Raw genomic sequence first — 20,015 nt, 5'->3', positions numbered from 1 at the left:
AGTGTGACACTCTCTCTGTTTCCACTGGGCCAGGAAGCGCAGGAGGGCAGCGGCGCAGACAAGGGGACATGCAGAGGTCTCGCCCCAGAGTTGGTGTCACGACACAGGCCAGCCAGGAATCAGGCGAGGTCCCAAGTATGTCATATTAGATTATAATTTTCAGAAAATTTAAAAAAATCATCCCATGAGAAGTCCATCTCAGAAGCAGGTAGTAATTCTGCTTGACCACTAATGCTTTTCTTTCCTTATTTAACTGTGATAACCATAAAATTTAAAGGAAAGAATTTGACCTTCCACATTCCTGGCTCATTCCTTAATATTTACATTTTAAACCACTCACACTTTGAGGCCAACAGCTTTCATAGGCATGTTAATTGCACAGTGAATTTTTAAATTAAGTTTATTGGGGTAAAATTGGTTAATAACATCATATAAATTTCAGGTGTCCAACTTTATAATATATCTTTATACTCTATTGCATGCTCACAGCCAAAGTCTAGTCTCCTTCTGTCACCGTATATTTTGACCCCTTTACCCTCTTTGTCCTCCCCCAACTCCCTTCCCCCTCCAGTAACTACTATTCTGTTGTCTATATATAAAACAAAAAGCAACGAATGAACAAACAATGCATTTTTAACTGTCTTTTTCTTTGGTTGTTAGAGTTCTGAAGTTAAAATTTAAAAAAAAATAATGAAACCACCTTGATTATGAAATGTAGAGAACCCAAAAAATAAAACTTCAGAAGGGAAGGGGCAAGTCAAGGAACACAGAGCAAGGACTCATGGACAAACCCAAAGGGGAAGGGTTGAGGGAGGGAGGGGGCAAGGGAAAGCGGTGGGGGGAAGGCAGAGACAAATGTATTTGAAAAAATAAATACATAAATTTTTTAAAAAACCCCAACAAACTCTAAATGATGCATTTGGATTATTTTTCTTGAAAAAAACCATAGGCTATTTGATGGTCACTGAAGGCCATGTTAGTAAATGACAGGACACTTAGTCCTTATATGTGTCTCTAATCCAAACACTTAGATTAGCCTGTGATCCTCAGATTTCTCCACAGCAAACCTGTCAGGAAGGAAAGACCAGGACTGGCACCACCGAGGTCTCTGAAGTGCAGTTTTCTCCTTAAAGAACATGCTGACAGCCTTCGCCTTGGCATGGAGGAGGGAAGGACAAGCTGGAGGTGGACTTCACATTTTTCTTTAATTCCACACTCACACATGTTGGAATATGTAAAATTGTTTCTCATGAGAAACTAAAGCTTAGTGTTAAGAAAACCTTTCCGGTAAATGTTGGTGCTTTGAACAGTACAGTTAATTTAATTACAGATAATTTACAGTGCTATATAGTTTTATTAATTCATTGTTAATCTGAGGGTAGGAAGAGATCTGGGGTTGGGGTGGGAGGTCAAAGGTTTGCTGGTATCTTGTGCCTCTGTGTTTGTCTTTCACTTGTAATCTCTGTACTAATGAGAATTAGTTCCAACAGTTGGCTGCCCGCAAGAATACCCTATTTTATCACAAGAGTTTCCGGTTCTATACACCATTTCTCCATCACTATGAATACATGCTGGAAGTATTAGTGAGTATTATTTTACTTTGCATACTCTAAAACATTTCTTTTTCTGTTAATTTAAATTGGGCTACACTTTTTTTGTTATTAACCTAGATATTCAATACTATAGACAATATTTTTCAGAATTACCCCTAGGTTCTCATTTTATAATACCATTTTTCAAAATCCCATTAGTGGGATATGAAACAGATTCAATACGTTGTAACTAGAATTTTCTATTAAAATAGTATAGAGTAAAAAATATCAGAATACATTCCACATGTTATTACATAAAATGTTTAAATTTTATGTGCATGGGAAGGGGAGGTAGGGACTGGTTCATAGTGTGACAAGCATTTCTTACTGTGGAAAAACAAAAAAAGGGTTTAAAGATATATTTTAGAACAGAACAAACACACCTCCTATCCACTAAATTTCTGCTGTGTAGTTTGTTAAAATAAATGTTGCATTGTTTATTTTCCCCCTTGTAACTTATTAAAATAGCTATTAAGTTTAAATAACATAATGGTTACATATTGGACATACAATTTTACTTTCACCAAAACATTGTTTTAAAACTTAGAAAACTTAGGACATAAGTCCTAGTCAGCCTTGTCCCTGTATTAACCTTAGTTTTTACTGGGCGCTCCCAAATCTCTCCCTCATTAGAAGTTCCTAGCCTCTCAGGCTATGATTTGCTTATTTAAAAATTGGGTGCACTTCACTTCAGGTTCATTATCATTCGTGTTACATACTCCCACCATCACACGGCTGAGGGGAGGGTCCTATGGTCACCTCAGGGTCAACACGGGGCTTTCTAGGGATCACAAGTGCTTTCCTCTCATGCCACATTTTTCAGAGGAGACAGAATGTGCAGGAGGTGAGGCTGGCTTGCAGGCCTGGCTGGAAGATTTGTTTCCTTTTAGGACACCTTCCTCTCCTTGTCACCCACCCTGTCCCTATCAGCTGTGATATTTTCCCAGAAGCTTCTAATTACCTTTATGGAAACTGGATAACTTTTCTTATATTTTAATATGGCAAAATTCTAGCTACAGCCATGAGATGTTTAAACATCCCAGAACAAGACCATTGTCAGAAAGTATAATTTAGAATGCCTGTGGATATTTGCATTAAGAGAACAGAGAGACCATGTGTGCCTTTTTTTCCCTCTATTCCTAAAGAACTCATTCACCTCTTGAGACCTGGGTCACAAACAGAACAGATCATGAAGGCCCTACCAGAATGCACTAATAACACACAATGAAATCTGTTTTTGCAGAACTGTATAGACTCTTGCCTTGACTGACAGTCTCTGGTCCCAAGCAGAGAGGTACAGAGCTCAAAATGTCCCATCAATTTAACGTACAGCCATGGCCACTCAGCATCTTTTAAACCATAATTTAAAAAAATACAAATCTAAAGAAAGCCTTTCATTATTTTATGTATCAGACATTACCCTTGGTACCAATACCTGTTAATAAGGTGTTAGAGCCTCAAGGGGTTGTATATCCATGTAAAGTGATTGGCACCCAGCAATTGCTGCCTCTCCTCCCTCTCTCTCCTTTCTGACCAATTAAATCTCTGCTGAACACTTATTTACCTATGTGGATGTTCATTCATAGATGGATAATTATATAGCTACACGTGAGTGTATTCTACATTCATTTTGATTCAGATTTTATGCATGAAAATGAGCATATATCAGAGGTCTTGGGCCTTGGGGAGAAAAATAAGCTATTACCTAAGGAAAGTGGACAGCCGAATAAAATGAAAGTAGCAGAAATTGATCTTTTTCCTAAAGAAAATAGACAATCGGATGGATAAGAAATAGATACAAAACCACAAACATATACACACATGCATATGCATACACACATAAATATATACATCATCTATACATAGACATATAGACATATGCATATGCATATATACATCATCTATACATGTACATATATACCTACCCATATACTGTTATTTTAATAACACTTTTGGATACGTAAGAAAATATGTGCAAGGTAACTAAGTTACAGAGTATAAAAATAAAACTAACACCCACGATCCTACCCAACTTGAAATGTGAATAACTGCCACACCATTGAAACCCTTTATGTTCCTTTCCATTCTCATTTCCTACTGTCCCCACTAGACATAATAACTATCTCTAATTTGGGGATTTTCTTCCTCTTTGCTATCTTGTTTTATTTTTTTAATAGCTTAAAGCTCATCTGTGTCTGCCCTATAATAATAAATTGTTTGATTTTGTTTTACATTTTATAAAAATGAAATATAACTAAAGTACTTTGTGCCTTACTTTTTTGTTCCACTTCATGTTTCTGTGATACATATTATTTATGCAGAGGTAGTTCATTCATTTTCACTACTGTATATCACTTCTTTGTGTAAGTATAGTGTAATTTATTCATTCCTTATTTGGGTTATTTCCTGCTCTATAACTATTCATGTATATGTATCCTAAAACACAGAAGTAAAACAGCTGGGTCATAAAATGCATATCCAAATTATTTTCCAAAGCTATGGTACAATTTTCTCTCCTTTCAACAGTAATAGGAGTTTCCAGTTTGCATTTTCATTCAAATACGGCATTGCCAAAGTATCTCATCGTGGTTTTCCTCTATTATGTTTTTGTCAGTTTTCTTAACTGTTTTACTTTCAAATCAAGGAATACAGAAACCTAAAAAGGAGCAACATTTTTATGTAGAGATAAAAATGATGAGGACAATAGAAAATAAAATAGAATTTTCCAATTTCCGCTACAAGTTTCAAATTTTCTACATTTCAAGGCTACCAGGTTTCATTCTCTACATTTTTCCTCTAAAATATAGCATCTTACCTTCTTTTCTTTAGGTGACTTTGTTCCTTTTCAAATCCGTGAAGACCAAAAGAAAGATTTAAGTTGGAAGCATATGAGCTAGATGGTGATGTGCAAGACTGCTGGGCTTCAGTATTTGATGTCACTTCCTTGTTCTCACTCGCTGGGTACATGCCAGGGCTGGTTTCAGCGGCAGGGGTATGTGTGCAGCTCTGAGGTCCCAGGGAAGAGCCCATGGAGTCAGGGCAGGTGTTTGCTGTGATCCCCTCTACGTTTATATAGTTAATATCCATATCACCAACCTGGGAGTCAAAAGGAAAAATATTTGCTAAGCAAAAGCAGGACAGATTGGCCTAGCTAAGAATAAAACTTTCCTAATTTAAAAACCTCTCCACTTTATCTTTTTTTTGTTTTGTTTGTTCTTGCTTTTGTTTTGTTTTATGTAAGCAGAGAATTCTTTCATGATATGTTTTTGTTCAGCTGGCTGCTATCCCAAAATTCACAAAGGAAAAGGACCAACTGAGCGTTTTAACATTTTATGAACCACTGACTCAAAATGAGAGGAAATGCTTTAAATACTTGAGAAACGAACTAAAGAGCAGGCAGCTTTATTTTAAAAGTAGTGTATAGGAATTTGGGTAAACAAGGTAGTGGTGGTCACATAAATCTGAGTCCCCCAAGAAACACTTCAAACAAAAATAAGAATAAAACTACCTAAGATGAATGGACTTAGCATACCTAGAAGACAGAAAATGCCCTAAACTTTAAATTACCTGGAAATAATAAAACAAACACCAAATCTCAGAAAACAACCCATCATACTCTTGGCATAAACCTTTGCAGAGAGAACGGGAAGTCTGCAAAACTCTGCATAGCAGAGACAATGGGGGTGGCGGGTGGGAGTAGAAGACCTAAGGCTGGTCTAAAGATTATCATGGGAAGAAAAAGTCCACGTGTGAAAGAGGGTTCCAGCTGACCAAAGCACTTGCCTAAGGAAGGGGCTTAAAACTACAGGTGAGCCGAGGTGGCAGGCATCAAAAGGCATCCCTTCTGGGAGAGAAGACAGGAAAAAGAATGAGAATGGCACCATTTAGAGATATAGGGGGGTGAACGGGGAATGAAACAAGACAAAAATTTAGGGTCCTAAATCAACCATCACAATGATAGCTTACTAGGGCAAAAACAATCAAGGAGCGCTCAGACTGGTGGGTGCGAGTCAAATGAGTAATAGGGTACTTAGAATGACTCAAACCACCTCCCACAAATATTTAAAGATTGTTATTTACATCACCAGTAAAATTATCAATGCCATGAAAGATGACTAAGGAACAGTCCCAGGTTAAAGGAGACTAAAAAGGCCTGACAACGAAATGCAACACAGATCATTGAATTTACTCTTCTGCTGCAGAGAACTATGAGACAACTGGTTAAAATTGAATCAAGTCTGTACACTGCTAACAGTACTGTATTGGTGACGATTTGCTGATTTTGATTACTATACATGCTTATGTGAAAAAAAGAAAATGTCCATGTTTTTAGGAAAATACACCATGACTGGTTGAGGAGTACAAGTGTACCATATTTTCAGTTTGCTCTCAAATGGTATATGTAATATACATACACAATATATTATATACAATATATATTTTAAGCATTTGCATGCATGTAAACATACTTAGAGGATAACAAAGTAAAATATTAACATTTGGGGAGTTTTGATAAAGAGTATACAGGGATTCTTTGTATTGAATTATGTGGGCTTGGAATGATGACCAAAAAGCATTTTTTTCCCCAAAGTAGTTTATGTGACAGAGTCATTTTCACAGTAGTTTTATCATGTGAATTTCCGCATCAGATACGTTGATAACCTTGAGAATTCATGGGGAACAGTATTGCAAACAATCTAGCAATCTTTTTTAGGTTTCTGTGCCATGTGGAAGGAAATTAGATAAGATTTTTTTTCCAGATACTGCTAGAAATTATTTTAAATATTCAGAATTTGGACTCTTTGTCCTTGCTATTCAAATGGACATAGGGACAGTAAGGAAAACAATATGATAACTATACCACAGTGATAGAATGAACTTTATAATTTGCATCTATATTTTCCGTTTTATTTCTGTTTTCATTGCACACATTTGGCAATCTGCTGCTATATTTCAGGTTGTCAATCGCCTGTTTGAGTTCTCTTTAAATGTATGTTTCACATTATTAAAGCAATACTTCTCTCACTCAAAACATTCCCAAATTACATCCTAACTTCATCTTTAGTTTGTAAAGTTTTGTGCTTTTAATGTATCTTAGAACACATAAAGACATGGTTTCCCCCCTCCATCATATCCAGTCACACAGAATTTTAGCTACTTAAGTGAAAATGTTACAGTATCCACTGAGGCTCAGAACAAAAATAAGAAGGACTCAAGAAGTATTAACACTTAGAAAATATGGCAACAGAATAAAAGCATTAAAATCAGAACATGGCTAAGACCACACACAGTCCAATTAGCCTGTATCTTCAAAGGATGTCCCCAGAACTCCCACTTCGTCCTAAACTCTGTGCCTCATCCTGGATTTCATAACTAAGGTTCACATTCAGCTGCTTTATGCCAAAAAGCATACTGGTTACTTATAGACTGATGTCCATGTCCTGGTGTTCATTCCTCTGCCATTTTGAGTATCATCCCAACCTATGCCTTTATACAATGCATTTGAGGTAACAGTTTAATAAAACACATAAAGAAAAAGCAGAAGTATTCAACTAAGGGGATGAAACTGAGATGTACTGGACAGGAAAAAGTTTATACCACAGCAAACACCTATAAGTAATAGGATATAATACATGTATCCAAACAAAAACAAAATAAGGGTAAAATACCTTATTTGCTAAATGAGCATATATATGGTGCATTTATATGGAGACTGGGTTTTAAAGTCAGTGGATAAGACAGAAATTGCATTGTCCAAATTATCCTTGAATCCCTTAAATCTCTTATAAATTAGAGTGTGCAGCAATCTGCAGATCTAAACCTACATTTTAATTTTTATAAATATTGTATTAAAATGTAAAGGTCACTAGCTAGAGAAAAGAACAACGGATGAATCTATACGTAGATGCACAACCACCTGCCTTTATAAGATCTGACTCACAAATCCCTATCAGGCAATGGGTGGGGCATTCTAAAGGATTCCAACTTCCCTGTAACATGACACCATTATGTTTTAATATTAAAGCTCTACAACCTTATTACATGTTAATAGGTGCGTTGTAAAGATTAAGCAAGTAATTTATGTGACAGCATCATATGGGGTTGCAATCAAACTCTTATTCATCCAGCTCTTGCTACATTTGAATACAAATACTGCTAAAGCAGATCGTACACACATTATTTTTTTTTTAAACTGTAGAAAGGAAACTGGACTCCCAATTATCATTTCCTATTCTGACCGCACTGAAGAGCTCTCATGTGCCTCTCATCCGGCGGTGTCAGAAGCCCCCTCCCCCGTGGTGTGCCTTGGTGGGGTATGGTGGGCTGCTCTCTGAAGGGAGGACCTCAGCTAAATGCTCACATGATGAGATCCCACTGCAGCATCACTGGGGCTGCACTTCGGTTAAAATTTTCAGAGGAGCACAACAATGCTGAACGTATTTCTCGTGTGCTCAGGCTTTGGAAGGAGGGCAGGCCGCCCTGTAACGTCATTCCTGCCTTACCTGATCTATGACCATGCAGTTAGCGTAGACTTCATCACCACCGTTCAGCATGTCAGAAAGCTGGCCTGCAGCAGGGGACGTGGGGCGCTGCTTGGATTTTTTGAGGACATCGAAAGAGCGATCTAGAGGAAAAATGAAAAAACAGGAGAAGTAAAGTGGAATGGATTTATTTTACAGTCAACCTTTACCTTCTTAATCAAACTATAAGGGAAAACAATCAAGGTTGCATTTTTTTTTTTAAGGTGGCATCATGTTATCTTCACTCATTCAGAACTACATGCAAATATTTTATTTTCTACATCTAAACTACCTCGGTTAACTACAATCATCGTAAAGAATGCATGGATCTAGATAAGTATATGCCCATTTCAGGTACTATTTTTCCAATTATGACAGATTCTTATACAATCAATGAGATTCTTGCTTTTAGTTCCTAACAGATTAAACCAAAATTCACTTTATGAATCACCTGGAAGCATTAGTGATTGCATGTGATCCTTAGGTGCCATTGACGTGTTCAGGCGCCAGGCCCTTTCCTAAAGGACCCAAGGTAGGACAGAGTCTAGCAGCTCTGGTTCTGTCCTGTCTGCTGAGTGCGCATACGCTCATACAGAGAGAGTTTTGCTTCTATTTCAATTACAGAAATGTTTTTGCTTGCTTCCATGTTCTCAGCTTGGTTCCAAAGGGATGAGTCTGCTCAAAGTTAAGTCCCAGGGAATTCAGATGTTACTATATTTGTAGGGAACATAAAGATGAAGGCAATAAAACACAGTCAAGCCAGAACGCTTCATTTCCTGTGCATTTGGCTAAATGACTTAATCTCCGGATACCTTTACAGGGTTTCCTCATCTGTAAAAGTAGATTGTTAATATGCTTCCTCATTGTATAGTTATGAGGATTAAATTAATCTAGACATGTAAAGCACTTAACACATGCCTAATTACCATAGTTTGCCATGTATAATGCACTCCCATGTATAATGCATACCCCACATTTTTGTATGCATTATACATGGGATTATTATACCCATGGTATGTAATCATTATACCCATGTATAATGTGCATCCTTATTTTTCCCTCAAAAATGTGGACAAAAGGTGTGCATTATACATGGCAAAATACAATACTTAGTGCTTGATAAACATAGTCACTATTACTATATTTTGTAACTAATAGTAGTTATTTTAATCATATTCAATGTGTGGTACAAAGTTATTAATACTAATCATAGGGTGTTATCATAATAAATTATCAATATCTGTGAATGACTTTAATAGGATTCAAAGTTACAACGCATCCATGGCAAATGTCACCCTCACTGACAGTCCGTGACATTCTCTTGAGTGAGCACAGAAGGAACAGTGTCGCCTCTCTTCCATCAGCAGTCACTTACCCAGCCACCTGTCTCACCTCTGTCATAAAACCCAGGTAAGCCCATGGAAGTGAATCAAAAATCTTTTTAAAAAATTAATAACTGTTGGGCTGATGTGCTAGGAATAAAACATTCTATCTTTTTATAGAAGTTACTGGATGACATTATAGAAGGTACAAAGATCTAGGAATTGTATGAGCCAAATGGCCCTGGCTTCAGATTCTACATCTAAATCTCTCTCTTCTCCACAGAACATCCAACTGAGATTTTTATTAAACCCCTTGAGGAAATAGACGATGTACATGTAAAATATTATCTTCTTATATCTATCATGTCTTCTTTTATCAATTTAAATAGCAAGCAATATAACATACAAAGCCCATAAATACTTTATGATCAATTACTACACATTTTCATTCTAATTACACAAAATAAAAGCGTGTTCCAAAGGTTATAAATCAAGAACCTGACAAAACCCTTACAATGTGTTCTGAAGTTGGAAAATACTTGCTCATTTGTCATTTTACGGAATGTTTGAAAAACAATCATAAATAACTCAACATGGCCCTCTGCAGTGTAATCAATCCAGCCTAACTGCTCTCATGTCAGGAGTTCACAGACTGTAAAACACCTGGCACGTCTGCCATCACACGTGGGAGTCTGGTTGTGCCCTTTTTAACCACTTCCATCACTGCCAAATTAAAACTTCATTGATCACTACGCTAAGGAACTAGCAAGATATTTAATAAAACAATTGCAAATAATTTACGGGTTTCATTTTTACAACACAGAACCAAATGAAATACTACCCCATACGGTCTGGCGCCCGTGAATGCATTGCCCTGCCATCCAACACCCACGTCCCGAACGTCCAACAGAGCGAGCTCTGTGTTCGAATCTCTGTTCAAGGATGAGCAGAACCAGGAACTACTCCTTTTTTCACATGTGCAAGTTGAAGTTATTTGGATTCACCTTTTCTTTCACAAACATATCTACCTGGCCATATGCAGCAGGTCAGTATCTACAGGAGACCATAGACAAGTGGTAAAAATCAACTCAAAGATGGCAGAGTTACTTTGACCAAGCTGGAATATAATTTGTTTCCTACATGATTAATTTGACCAATGTGTTTTTTTTTAAATGATGAATTTATTTACAAAAACAGGTCCAAAATCTCTTATCTGCAATTCTAATATCCAGAAATCTCTAAAAATCAAATCTTTCTCGCCTAAGTTTGGTTCTAAAGCACATGTGGTGGCAAAGTCTAAGCTGAGCTCACACAAGGCCATGCACAGTCCCTGTTTACCCCCATTCAGTGTGAGCGTTCACACATCCTGCTGTGGAATTACTATTAGGCTTGATGGCGGCATCGCCCCAGTGTTCCCTGTGGGCGTCATATCCTACACACTATAGGAACTATACCAAAAAATCTCAACAGTCCTAATTCCAAAACAAATCTGGTCCCAAGAGTTTCAAAGAAGGAATTGTGGACCTCCACAAAATTAACCACAGAAGATATTAGACCAAGATTTTGTCATTCCCCTACCCAATTCATGATTTCCATGTCTACATCTCACCTGTATTATTATATTCTCTACTACTTGTCTTTAGATTGACTCACCTTTTTCTCTTTTAATAAATCTAATTTTCAAAGAAATAACCTATCTCCAACATAAACAGAAAGCCAGTATTCCCTGTCAAATACAGAAGGCAATTATACATATTAAAATAATAAAAATAAAACAAACTACATTCTAAATACAGTCACCTATGAAAGCTGAGCAACTACAATGCCTGGTCTTTATCATAGAGGGAGATTCTGAAGGATTCAAGAGATGTCAAGATGCAGTGGTGCCACACTGACTTCCTCCTTGAAAAAGCAGGAAGAAGGTCAAGAGAAATGTAAAAAAGAAGCATTGCCTTTACTATGTAATTTGATGTCATCTAATTTTAGGTTGGGATATCATCTCCAAGATTGATGGTCCCCAGAAGAATTTACCTTACACTTTGGAAAACTTGCCTAGATATGTAATCATCCTGTTAATTAGGTAGTGATGATGCCACTGAGACAGTAAGTCTTGAGGAGGTGAAGGGGGGGGTACATGACTATATCGCAGTAAGAAGGGGAAATCCGTCTCCTCTCTAGATTTGTCACCCATTACCTGCCATGTAGATTTGCTGGGTTACTCATTGCAACTATTTATAAAATTGGCCCAAAAGTTCTTTTCATTATAACTCTCTGGGGCAGCTGTAGCTCCCACTTGTCAAAGGACACTGACAGATAATAGGATCTAGAAGTGAACAGACACTGACAAATCAGAATGACAGACTTATAAGACCTCCACTCTTTTATTAACTACAGCAATAATCACTGCAAATAATGGGCTAGAGATTAGCAGAATAGGATTCATTGTGAAAAAGTCTCTAACAGTACTTTCAAATGAACATCAGCTACCTATATTAAAATGGCTAGTTGCTGCACTGTTTCAGCCCATAACAAAGACAAAGCTACAATGTTTCATTTTTTTTAAGAAACCCGATCTTTTCAAGATTTTCAAGATATGATTTTATTGCTTCCATATGTAACCACTTTAGTAGTAATTAAGTGAAAAATTATTGCCAAAAAAGTCTTTCGGGTTCTTTTTCCAATGAGCCTGTAGAAATAATTCATAGTAAGAATGAGGTTTCTGTCTTAAATTAATGCTGTTTTTTTTGACTTGGGGTGGGGAACATGCAACACAATATTCAGGTGATGTAGTATAAAATTGTACAGCTGAAACCTATACAGTTCTATTAATCAATGCCACCCCAATAAATTCAATAAAAAAATTAAATTAAATTAATGCTATCTTGTAAACAGTTAACTCAATTCCCATCCAAATAGCTGCAAACTTTAAATTAGTGAAGAGCAAAGCATTGTGGTAGTGAAGAGCAGATTTAAGGCCCCACTCCATCATCCATTAGCTGCAAGACCTTGGGCATATTACCTAACCTTCTGTACCTCCACCTCCTATCTGCAAATTGGGGATGATACTATGTCTACCTCTTAGCATTGTCTTAAGGATTAAATGCTTCATATTTCAAGTGATTAGAACGTAATCTGACACAAAGAAAGCACTAGGTAAATGCTTGATACTACCATACACATAAATGAGGTTGTATTGTTTTAATACTTTATGTAGTTTTAATTCTGTAAAAAAATGATTTCAGCCATGGTTATAACTTTACATGTTTAAAACCAACCCAAGGCAACTGGAATTCACAAAATGTTCCATTTACTACACAAAGAGCTTTAAAAGTCTTGTAACTCTTTTAGTTCTGGCTTAGCTCATGTTAAGAAAAGACCGTCCTGAACGTGGTAACTGAAAAACAGAAGTCAAACTACACATTGAGTTACCTGCAATGACTCAAGGGTGAGGTCTAACAAAACAGGAGATACTCTAACAGCTGAACAGACAAAGTATAAAGTCCAACCCTCAGTGACAGCGTTTCTCAGGAATAAAGGGAGGATGTCAGAAACTACTGTGTTCTGACATGAGGAGGTGGACCTGGGCCAGGATCTCCCTGCAGAGTGCCTAGAGGATAAACAGTAACTCGAGGGGATCCCCAGCTTGCCCCTCTCCCATTATTCTCAGTGCTTTGTAATGTGATCTGTGGAATTCGACAACAATTTCCCGAAGCAGCATTTTTTTCATTAGCACTTGCTTGCTGGACTAGAGGCTCTAGTTAGATGACACCAGAGAGACAACTGAAAGGAAGCATATTTCACACATAGAAGGAAGGCAAATTGGCACTAGTAAAGGGGGTGAGAGAAAGGCAGGTGCAGGTGCCTCCCTTTCTCTGACATCTACAACTACCCTGAATCTGGCAGGAAACAGTTAAGAGCACAGACCAGCCTAGGGCCTCTGCAACCTGACTTGCGATGAAATCCAACTCTCCCTCAAGAAGCTAAGAGCCTTGTAGCTAAAGGAAAATGTGGCCTACTTGCATGGTTATGTAAGAGACCAACACCCAGACATAAACAAACCCAGCTAGGACAGCCTTCTGCAAATCTGCTGCTGACCTGGTTTGGCCCACTCTGGGAGCCAGGCTCCTGCCTGCGACACTCAAGAGAGGGCCTCTCAGTCCAGATATCTCTTAAGAATGGCTAGGAAGCTTCATTTCATTCATTCATTCATTCATTCATTCATTCACTCATTCAGTTTTGTTTTAAACCTAGAAGTTTATAAACACAGCAGGATTTGGTCTTATCCACCACAAAAGGGGTAAAACATTTTATTTTTAGTCTTATTTTTTATGTTTTACTTTTTTTCATCTGCAGTTTACATTCAGTATTATTTTGTATTAGTTTCAGGTGTACGGCGTAGTGGTTGGACAATCATATACTTTACACAGTGTTCCCTCTGATATTTCCAGTTCCCACCTGACACCATACATAGTTATGACAATATTATTGACTATATTTCTCATGCTCTACTTTACATCCCCATGGCTATTTTGTAACTACCAGTCTGTTTTCCTTAAACCCTTCACCTTTTTCATTCAGTTCCTTAGCTCCCCTTCCCTCTGACAATTGTTAGTCTGTTCTCTGTATCTGAGTCTGTTTGTTTATTTTTATCGTTCTTTACTTCCACATATGGTGAAATCATATGGTATTTGTGGGTAAGACTTATTTTAGAGTTCATTTCCCAGCATTCCACTAAAAGTGTCTATCACAGTCACCAGTGACCTTGCTATTACAGAATTTGGTGGCCAGTTCTCAGGTCTCACCTCATGTGACCTACAGCAGCATTTGATATAGTCGGTTGCTCCTTTTTCCCCTTGGCCCCCAGGATACCACTCTCTCTCTTTCCAGCCTTTCTTTCCCCGTCTTCTTCAACTTCTAGATTTGGGCAGGCAGCAGTGCTCTAGGGCCAACCCTCAAACCCCTTTCTCTCCCCACTCATTCCGTGGGTCCTCTAACAGCACGGCATCATACACCATTACATAACACTTCCTCATCTCCTACCCAGGCCTCTCTCCTGGATTCCAACGCTCTCCTTGATATTGACACTGAGTGGTCCAGCAGCCACATCAAGCATGACAGATACAAAACAGAACTCTTGATTGTCCCTCCTACACCTACTTGCTCCTCCCAGTAAATAGCAGCTCTGTTTCTCCTTGGGGTCACCTTGACTGATCTCTTTCACAGTCAAAGAGATCCAGCATCTGACCTTTTCTCATCATCTCCACGGTCACTCCAGCGCAAGCCACCACTATGCCCTGCCTAGACTACTGCAAGATTACTGTCTCCTAAGTGGTCTCCCTGCCTCTGCTCTTCTGCCCTCCATGGCCTATTCTCTACAATGTAGATAAAGCAGTCCTCTTACAAAGGAAATCAGATCACGGCATGGCTCTGTAAAATTCTCCAATGGCTTTCCACCTCATTCAGAGTAAAAGCCAAACTTTACCACACTCTACAGTGCTTTACTCAGGTGGCTCTGGGACCCAGTTCCTCTGTGTGTGTGTGTGTGTGTGTGTGTGTGTGTGTGTGTGTGTGTGTTGCACGTTAGTAGAGGTCAGGTAGGGGAGTTCCCACACATCTAAGCAGTTCTTGTACATCAGCTAAGTGTCCTACTATTCAACTCAGTGGTGACACTATCTGGACATAGCATCCCATTCCATGAGTTAAGGGGGTTTGGTCCTACAAAATGCCTCCCCCACCCCTCAACTTCATATACCAATTACAAGTCTAGGCTTTCACCTGTGCTTGTGAATGGCTACACGCTGGAGGTTCCCACAACCCACTCCTTGGATTCCAAGATGTAAATCACAAGTCCAGGTTGCTATCTGTACTTCTGACCTATTATAAATCAGAGGTTCCCACAACACCCTCCTTGGGTTCCATTAATTTGCTAACAGCGCACGGACCTCAGAGAAACATTTGACTAACTGGAGTACCAGTTTATTATAAAAGGGTATAACTCAGGAACGACTGGATAGAAAAGATGCATAGGGAAGCGTGTGTGGGGAGGAGCGTGTAGTATCCACGCTCTGAACACACCGAGCTCCCAGTACCTCCCTGTGTTCATCAACCAGAAGTTCTCTGGGTCGTATCCTCTTGGGTTTTCAATAGAGGCATTATTACATAGGCAGGCTTGGTTAAATCTTTACCTGTAGGTCACTCAACTCAATCCTCAGCCCCTATCCTTTCTCTGGGGGCTGGGGGCGGGACAGAAAATTCCAACCCTCTAAACACAAGGCTGGTTCTCCTGACAACTAACTCCTTTCTTGAGGTCCAAAAGTCACCTCATTAACATAACAAAAGACACCATTACCACCCTCATCACCTAGGACATTTTAAGGGTTTTAAGAGCTGTGTGCCAGAAATGGGAACAAAGACCAAATATGTATTTCTTATCATAAATCACAGTATCACACTAAACATAACCTGCCCTCCTGTACCCTCCTCACCCAGCCTCTGTAAAGCTGCTCATTACTCTAGACCCCCTGGCCTGCTGTTCCATGTCTTGGGCCATTTGTACTTGCTGTTCTCCCTACCAGGACAGCTCTTCTGCTGGATATCCAGACGTCTTCCCTTCTTCACTTCAGCTCTCTACTCAAATGTTACCTTATCAAAGAGTCTTCCTATGACCACTATATATATATATATATATATATATATATATAAAATAGCAACCTCCTAAGCCCTGCTTTACTTTCCCTTATACTATATATCATCACCTTGCATATTGTATCCATGGTATATTATCTGTTCCCTTCCATTAGAATGTTAGCTCCATGAGAAGAGCAACTTTGAATGCCTTGTTCACTGTATCCTCTGTACCTAGAACCATGTCACATAGTAAATACTCAACAAATATGAAGGAGTGAATTCTTTCTCATCAAGAAAAGAATCTCCTTATGCCAGGCACAACGAAGAGACTAACCTTTTCTGGTCTCGTAATTTCCCCAGATTCTGAATGGGCTTTTATGGACTGTCCAGCTATTCTTACTTTACCCCAGGTTGTGATGGGAGTATCCATTTCTTATTTCTCTCTTCCATTTACCCATTCATTCTATTTTTCAATAGGTACTGAGTATCTACTGACTGCCAGGCACTGTGCTACCTGTTGGGCCCTGCCCAGGGCCCTCAGCCTCTATCTATGACTCTAAAAATTCCCCAAACCACAGTAATTATGGGCTATTCCCCAGAAAATCCCCTGACAAGTCCCTAAACAGCCCCGAGGCTGTCACCCCCCTCTGAGCTGCCTGTCCCCTCTGTCCTGTCCTGTGTCTTTGGCACACTTAGACAATAAGGGAGTTTGACTTGCCCTTCTGGTAGGAAAGGTAACTTCTTAGTCAGGGTCTGAACTGAAAACACACCCTCCCATAGTGCAGAACACCACAGATGCTAAGCGCTTCCTGTGCGACACCATCTGGATGCCTTCTGGTAGCAGTAGCCCAAGAATATACTCTTTCATCACTTAAAAATATCAGTTAGGTTACTCTTTCACTAAAGGAATAATAAGATGATCCAGTAGATTTGCAAAGTAAAGGTACTGGGAAGAAGATGATGCGGGGGGGGGGGGGAGCATTAAATGGGAGAGAGTAGAAGCAAAATATTAGGTACCGCAAAAGTAAGTATCTACTGAACATCTGTTCCATGTTGGGTAATTATATTGGGTTAATACCCCTATTATACCTAAGATGAATCCAGCACTTACTATGAACCAGACACTGTCTAATTTATAGACACGAACTCATTTGATCCCCAGATCAACCCTTTGAAGCTACAATATTTACTATTTCCACTTTACAGAACTGTGCTGCTATTTCACTAACTTTCCAAGGTCATGCAACTAGGAAATGCCAGCTCTAGGTAGGCACTCTGCTAGGGAGTTCAAAGTACTTTATTTAATCATTGGGGTTACTCAGTATCCTATTTTGAGCCAAAGAAAATGGTATTTGAGCAATGTCTGGTATTTTCCCATGAGGAAGTTTCATTAATGTGTTACAGTATGACTTGTGCCCAGGTGCGTTTGTTCACTTCCTGGGCCTGTGTTACCCACTGCAGGAGGTTTCCTACTGGAATATGACAGTGTGAGTCTTGCTGAGAGAACTCTCCTAGAATGGTAAATATGTGACTTAATTTTGTTCAACCACACAACAACACACATAACGGTCAAGAGAAAAGACTGGAAAGATAAATCAAAATGTTAACTGCTCTCTCTAGGTGATGAACTACAAGTGCTTTATTCTTAACTCTTTACTCTCTGTAATTTCTAGATTTCCAACAATAACCATTTTTTACATCTAAAATAAGAGGGGGGGAAAGGCTCGTGTTTAAAACTTTCCTCCTATGTAAAAGAACAGCCATAGAATCTCATGCAAAATAGTAGATTATGGATAAAAACTGTATCATATAATATGTATGTAGGTGTATTAGCTGGAAATGTTCTACCCAAGAATACATAGTATTGATTTTACCTGTTTGCCAACCCTACTCCTCATAACCACATCGCGTATTATCACGTTCATTCTGTAGACAAGGAAGCAGAGTGATGAGCCTGCCAACGCTATTAAGTGACGGAACCAGAATGCAGACACAGTGCTGACAGGGACATCCTTTCTCACCGCAGCACGCACTCTCCCGAGTCCGCACAGTCAAAGGAAACTCTGCCACATTCTCAAACGTACACTTAGTCCTTTTTACCAGTGCTGAGTGCGCTCCAAAAGGAAGAAAAAAACCCACCCTCCCAGGTAAGAGGGAACATTTTCAGGAGATAAACTGTTGTTTATCTCCTTGCCTATTCTTCTCAAAGTTTCTGTTAGGTTTTTCCTGATATCGGCCGTGGCCTAGAAAATCTCTTGGCTTCACTCTTCTGAACTGGAGTTGAGGTTATCATTCAAATTCCAAAATTACCCTCAGCCTGGGAATTCCCTGTGGGTCACATATAAGCTAAAGTGACTTGGAGTATTTTAGTCCACCCCATGATGAGCCTGGGAGAACCCAGGGAATCTTTTGTCTCCCAAGCTAGAGAGTCTCTAACATCAGTCCAACGGTCCAATTCACCCTCAGACCTTACCTCTCCCTCCTGCGGTCCTGTCAAAGGGCAAATGGGCCCTGGGACGAGGTCGGCCAGCCTCCTGACCAGTCCCGTTACCGACAGCAATGGCCAAGGCCGGACGGAAGGGATTCCATAGGTGCCGGAGGAGCGCTGTTTGTCCAGCCGTCTCCCATAGAGCAGCAGTGTAAAACTCCTTCTACTAACAACTCACGACTTGGTACTCTAAAATCAGGTCCTGGAGGAAGTCCTGTTCTGCTATTTTGAAATACCTAATTATCAAAATTATTGAAAAAGAAAACAAGCCTTTCCCCTTGTAATGCACTAAAGAAGAAAAAAAGAGGTGGGGATAGGAGAGAAGGGAAAGGAGGAAGAAAATACAGTCCTCAGAGGACAGCAATTTTCTCCCAAATCTTTCCAAATTCTCATTCCTAATTATGGTAGCACAACATAGCCTTCAAGGGGATATATGTTTATGTTTGAAAAAGAAGGACTCTTAAATATATAAATCACTTTTTTTCTGCCCTTGCCTCCCCCAAGCTATCAAGATGTTCAGTCATGTGTGGTGTGTAGACTTTGGTGTGATTAGGTTTAATCAGCAATTCCTTTCCTTCTGGATGCAGTTCTCCAAGGCCAAAAGCAAATTAATCCACAGAAAGGGGAAATGGGCAAATTGAGGGGAAGAAAACTAACATTATACAAACACCAGGACAGAAGTGAAAAACCTCAAATAAAGTGGCAGGACTTTGACGAGACCACTTCAGGGGATTCTAAATAAAAACAAACAAACAAACTGTATGTCACCATTACAAGAAATCCGATGAATAATTTAAATCCTGCATAACCTTATGGAAAGACTCAGGCATATAAAAATAATTTTGTCCACTTCAAAAGTCACGAGGAGCTCTAACCCTCTAGCACCTATCTCTAGAGACATGTGTAGTTTCACCGCCCCCTTAATATCCTTAACAGAACTGAGTTCTACTACAAACAAGAAATTAGCAAAATAAAGAACTCTCCATTTAAACATAAGTTCTCTCACTTGGGTGTTTTTTTTTTTTTTAACTGAGGTATAACTGAAAGAACATATTAGTTTTAGGCATCCAACATGATAATTCAATATTTGTATATTGCAAAATGATCACAGTAAGCCTAATTAACATCCCTCATTATACATAGCTACCATTTTTTTCTTGTACTGAGAACTTTTAAGATCTGTTCTCTCGGCAACTTCCAAATCACTTTCATTTATTTTTTTGGTCCTCAAAACATTTTGAATGACCGAACAAATGAATGAATGAACAATGAAAGCCAAGCAATGCAGGCACTCCTCCAAATTCTTCTGGGGTTCTCCTGGGTTGGAAACTCTGCTTGGTTCCTAAACTTTGTTCTATTATCCTGAGCAACTCTGGGCACCTCTAAGTAGGTTAGTATGAATAAGAGCTGGATAAGAGATTCATTACAATTCATAAGCAGAGTTTTCACTGGTACGGAGAAGGAG

The 20,015-nt window shown here is 39.0% G+C and overlaps 1 protein-coding gene across 1 annotated transcript in view; it reads right to left on the bottom strand.

The window, feature by feature from the left end:
• ARHGEF28 (Rho guanine nucleotide exchange factor 28) overlaps window positions 1-20,015 on the bottom strand; it is a 275,217-nt gene that overhangs the window by 87,653 nt on the left and 167,549 nt on the right. The window contains exons 10-11 of the mRNA XM_054578492.1: window positions 8,096-8,217; window positions 4,408-4,688 (exon numbers count right to left, since the gene is read on the bottom strand). Of these exons, the coding sequence (XP_054434467.1) occupies window positions 4,408-4,688; window positions 8,096-8,217 (403 nt within the window). The remainder of the gene's footprint in view (window positions 1-4,407; window positions 4,689-8,095; window positions 8,218-20,015) is intronic.

This window comes from Pteronotus mesoamericanus, unplaced genomic scaffold, assembly GCF_021234165.1.
Source record: "Pteronotus mesoamericanus isolate MK-2021 breed Mesoamerican mustached bat unplaced genomic scaffold, CSHL_Meso_final contig_50, whole genome shotgun sequence".
Lineage (NCBI taxonomy): Eukaryota > Metazoa > Chordata > Mammalia > Chiroptera > Mormoopidae > Pteronotus > Pteronotus mesoamericanus.
The sequence above is the reverse complement of the archived record's forward strand: the minus strand, read 5'-3'. Positions and strand labels throughout refer to the sequence as shown.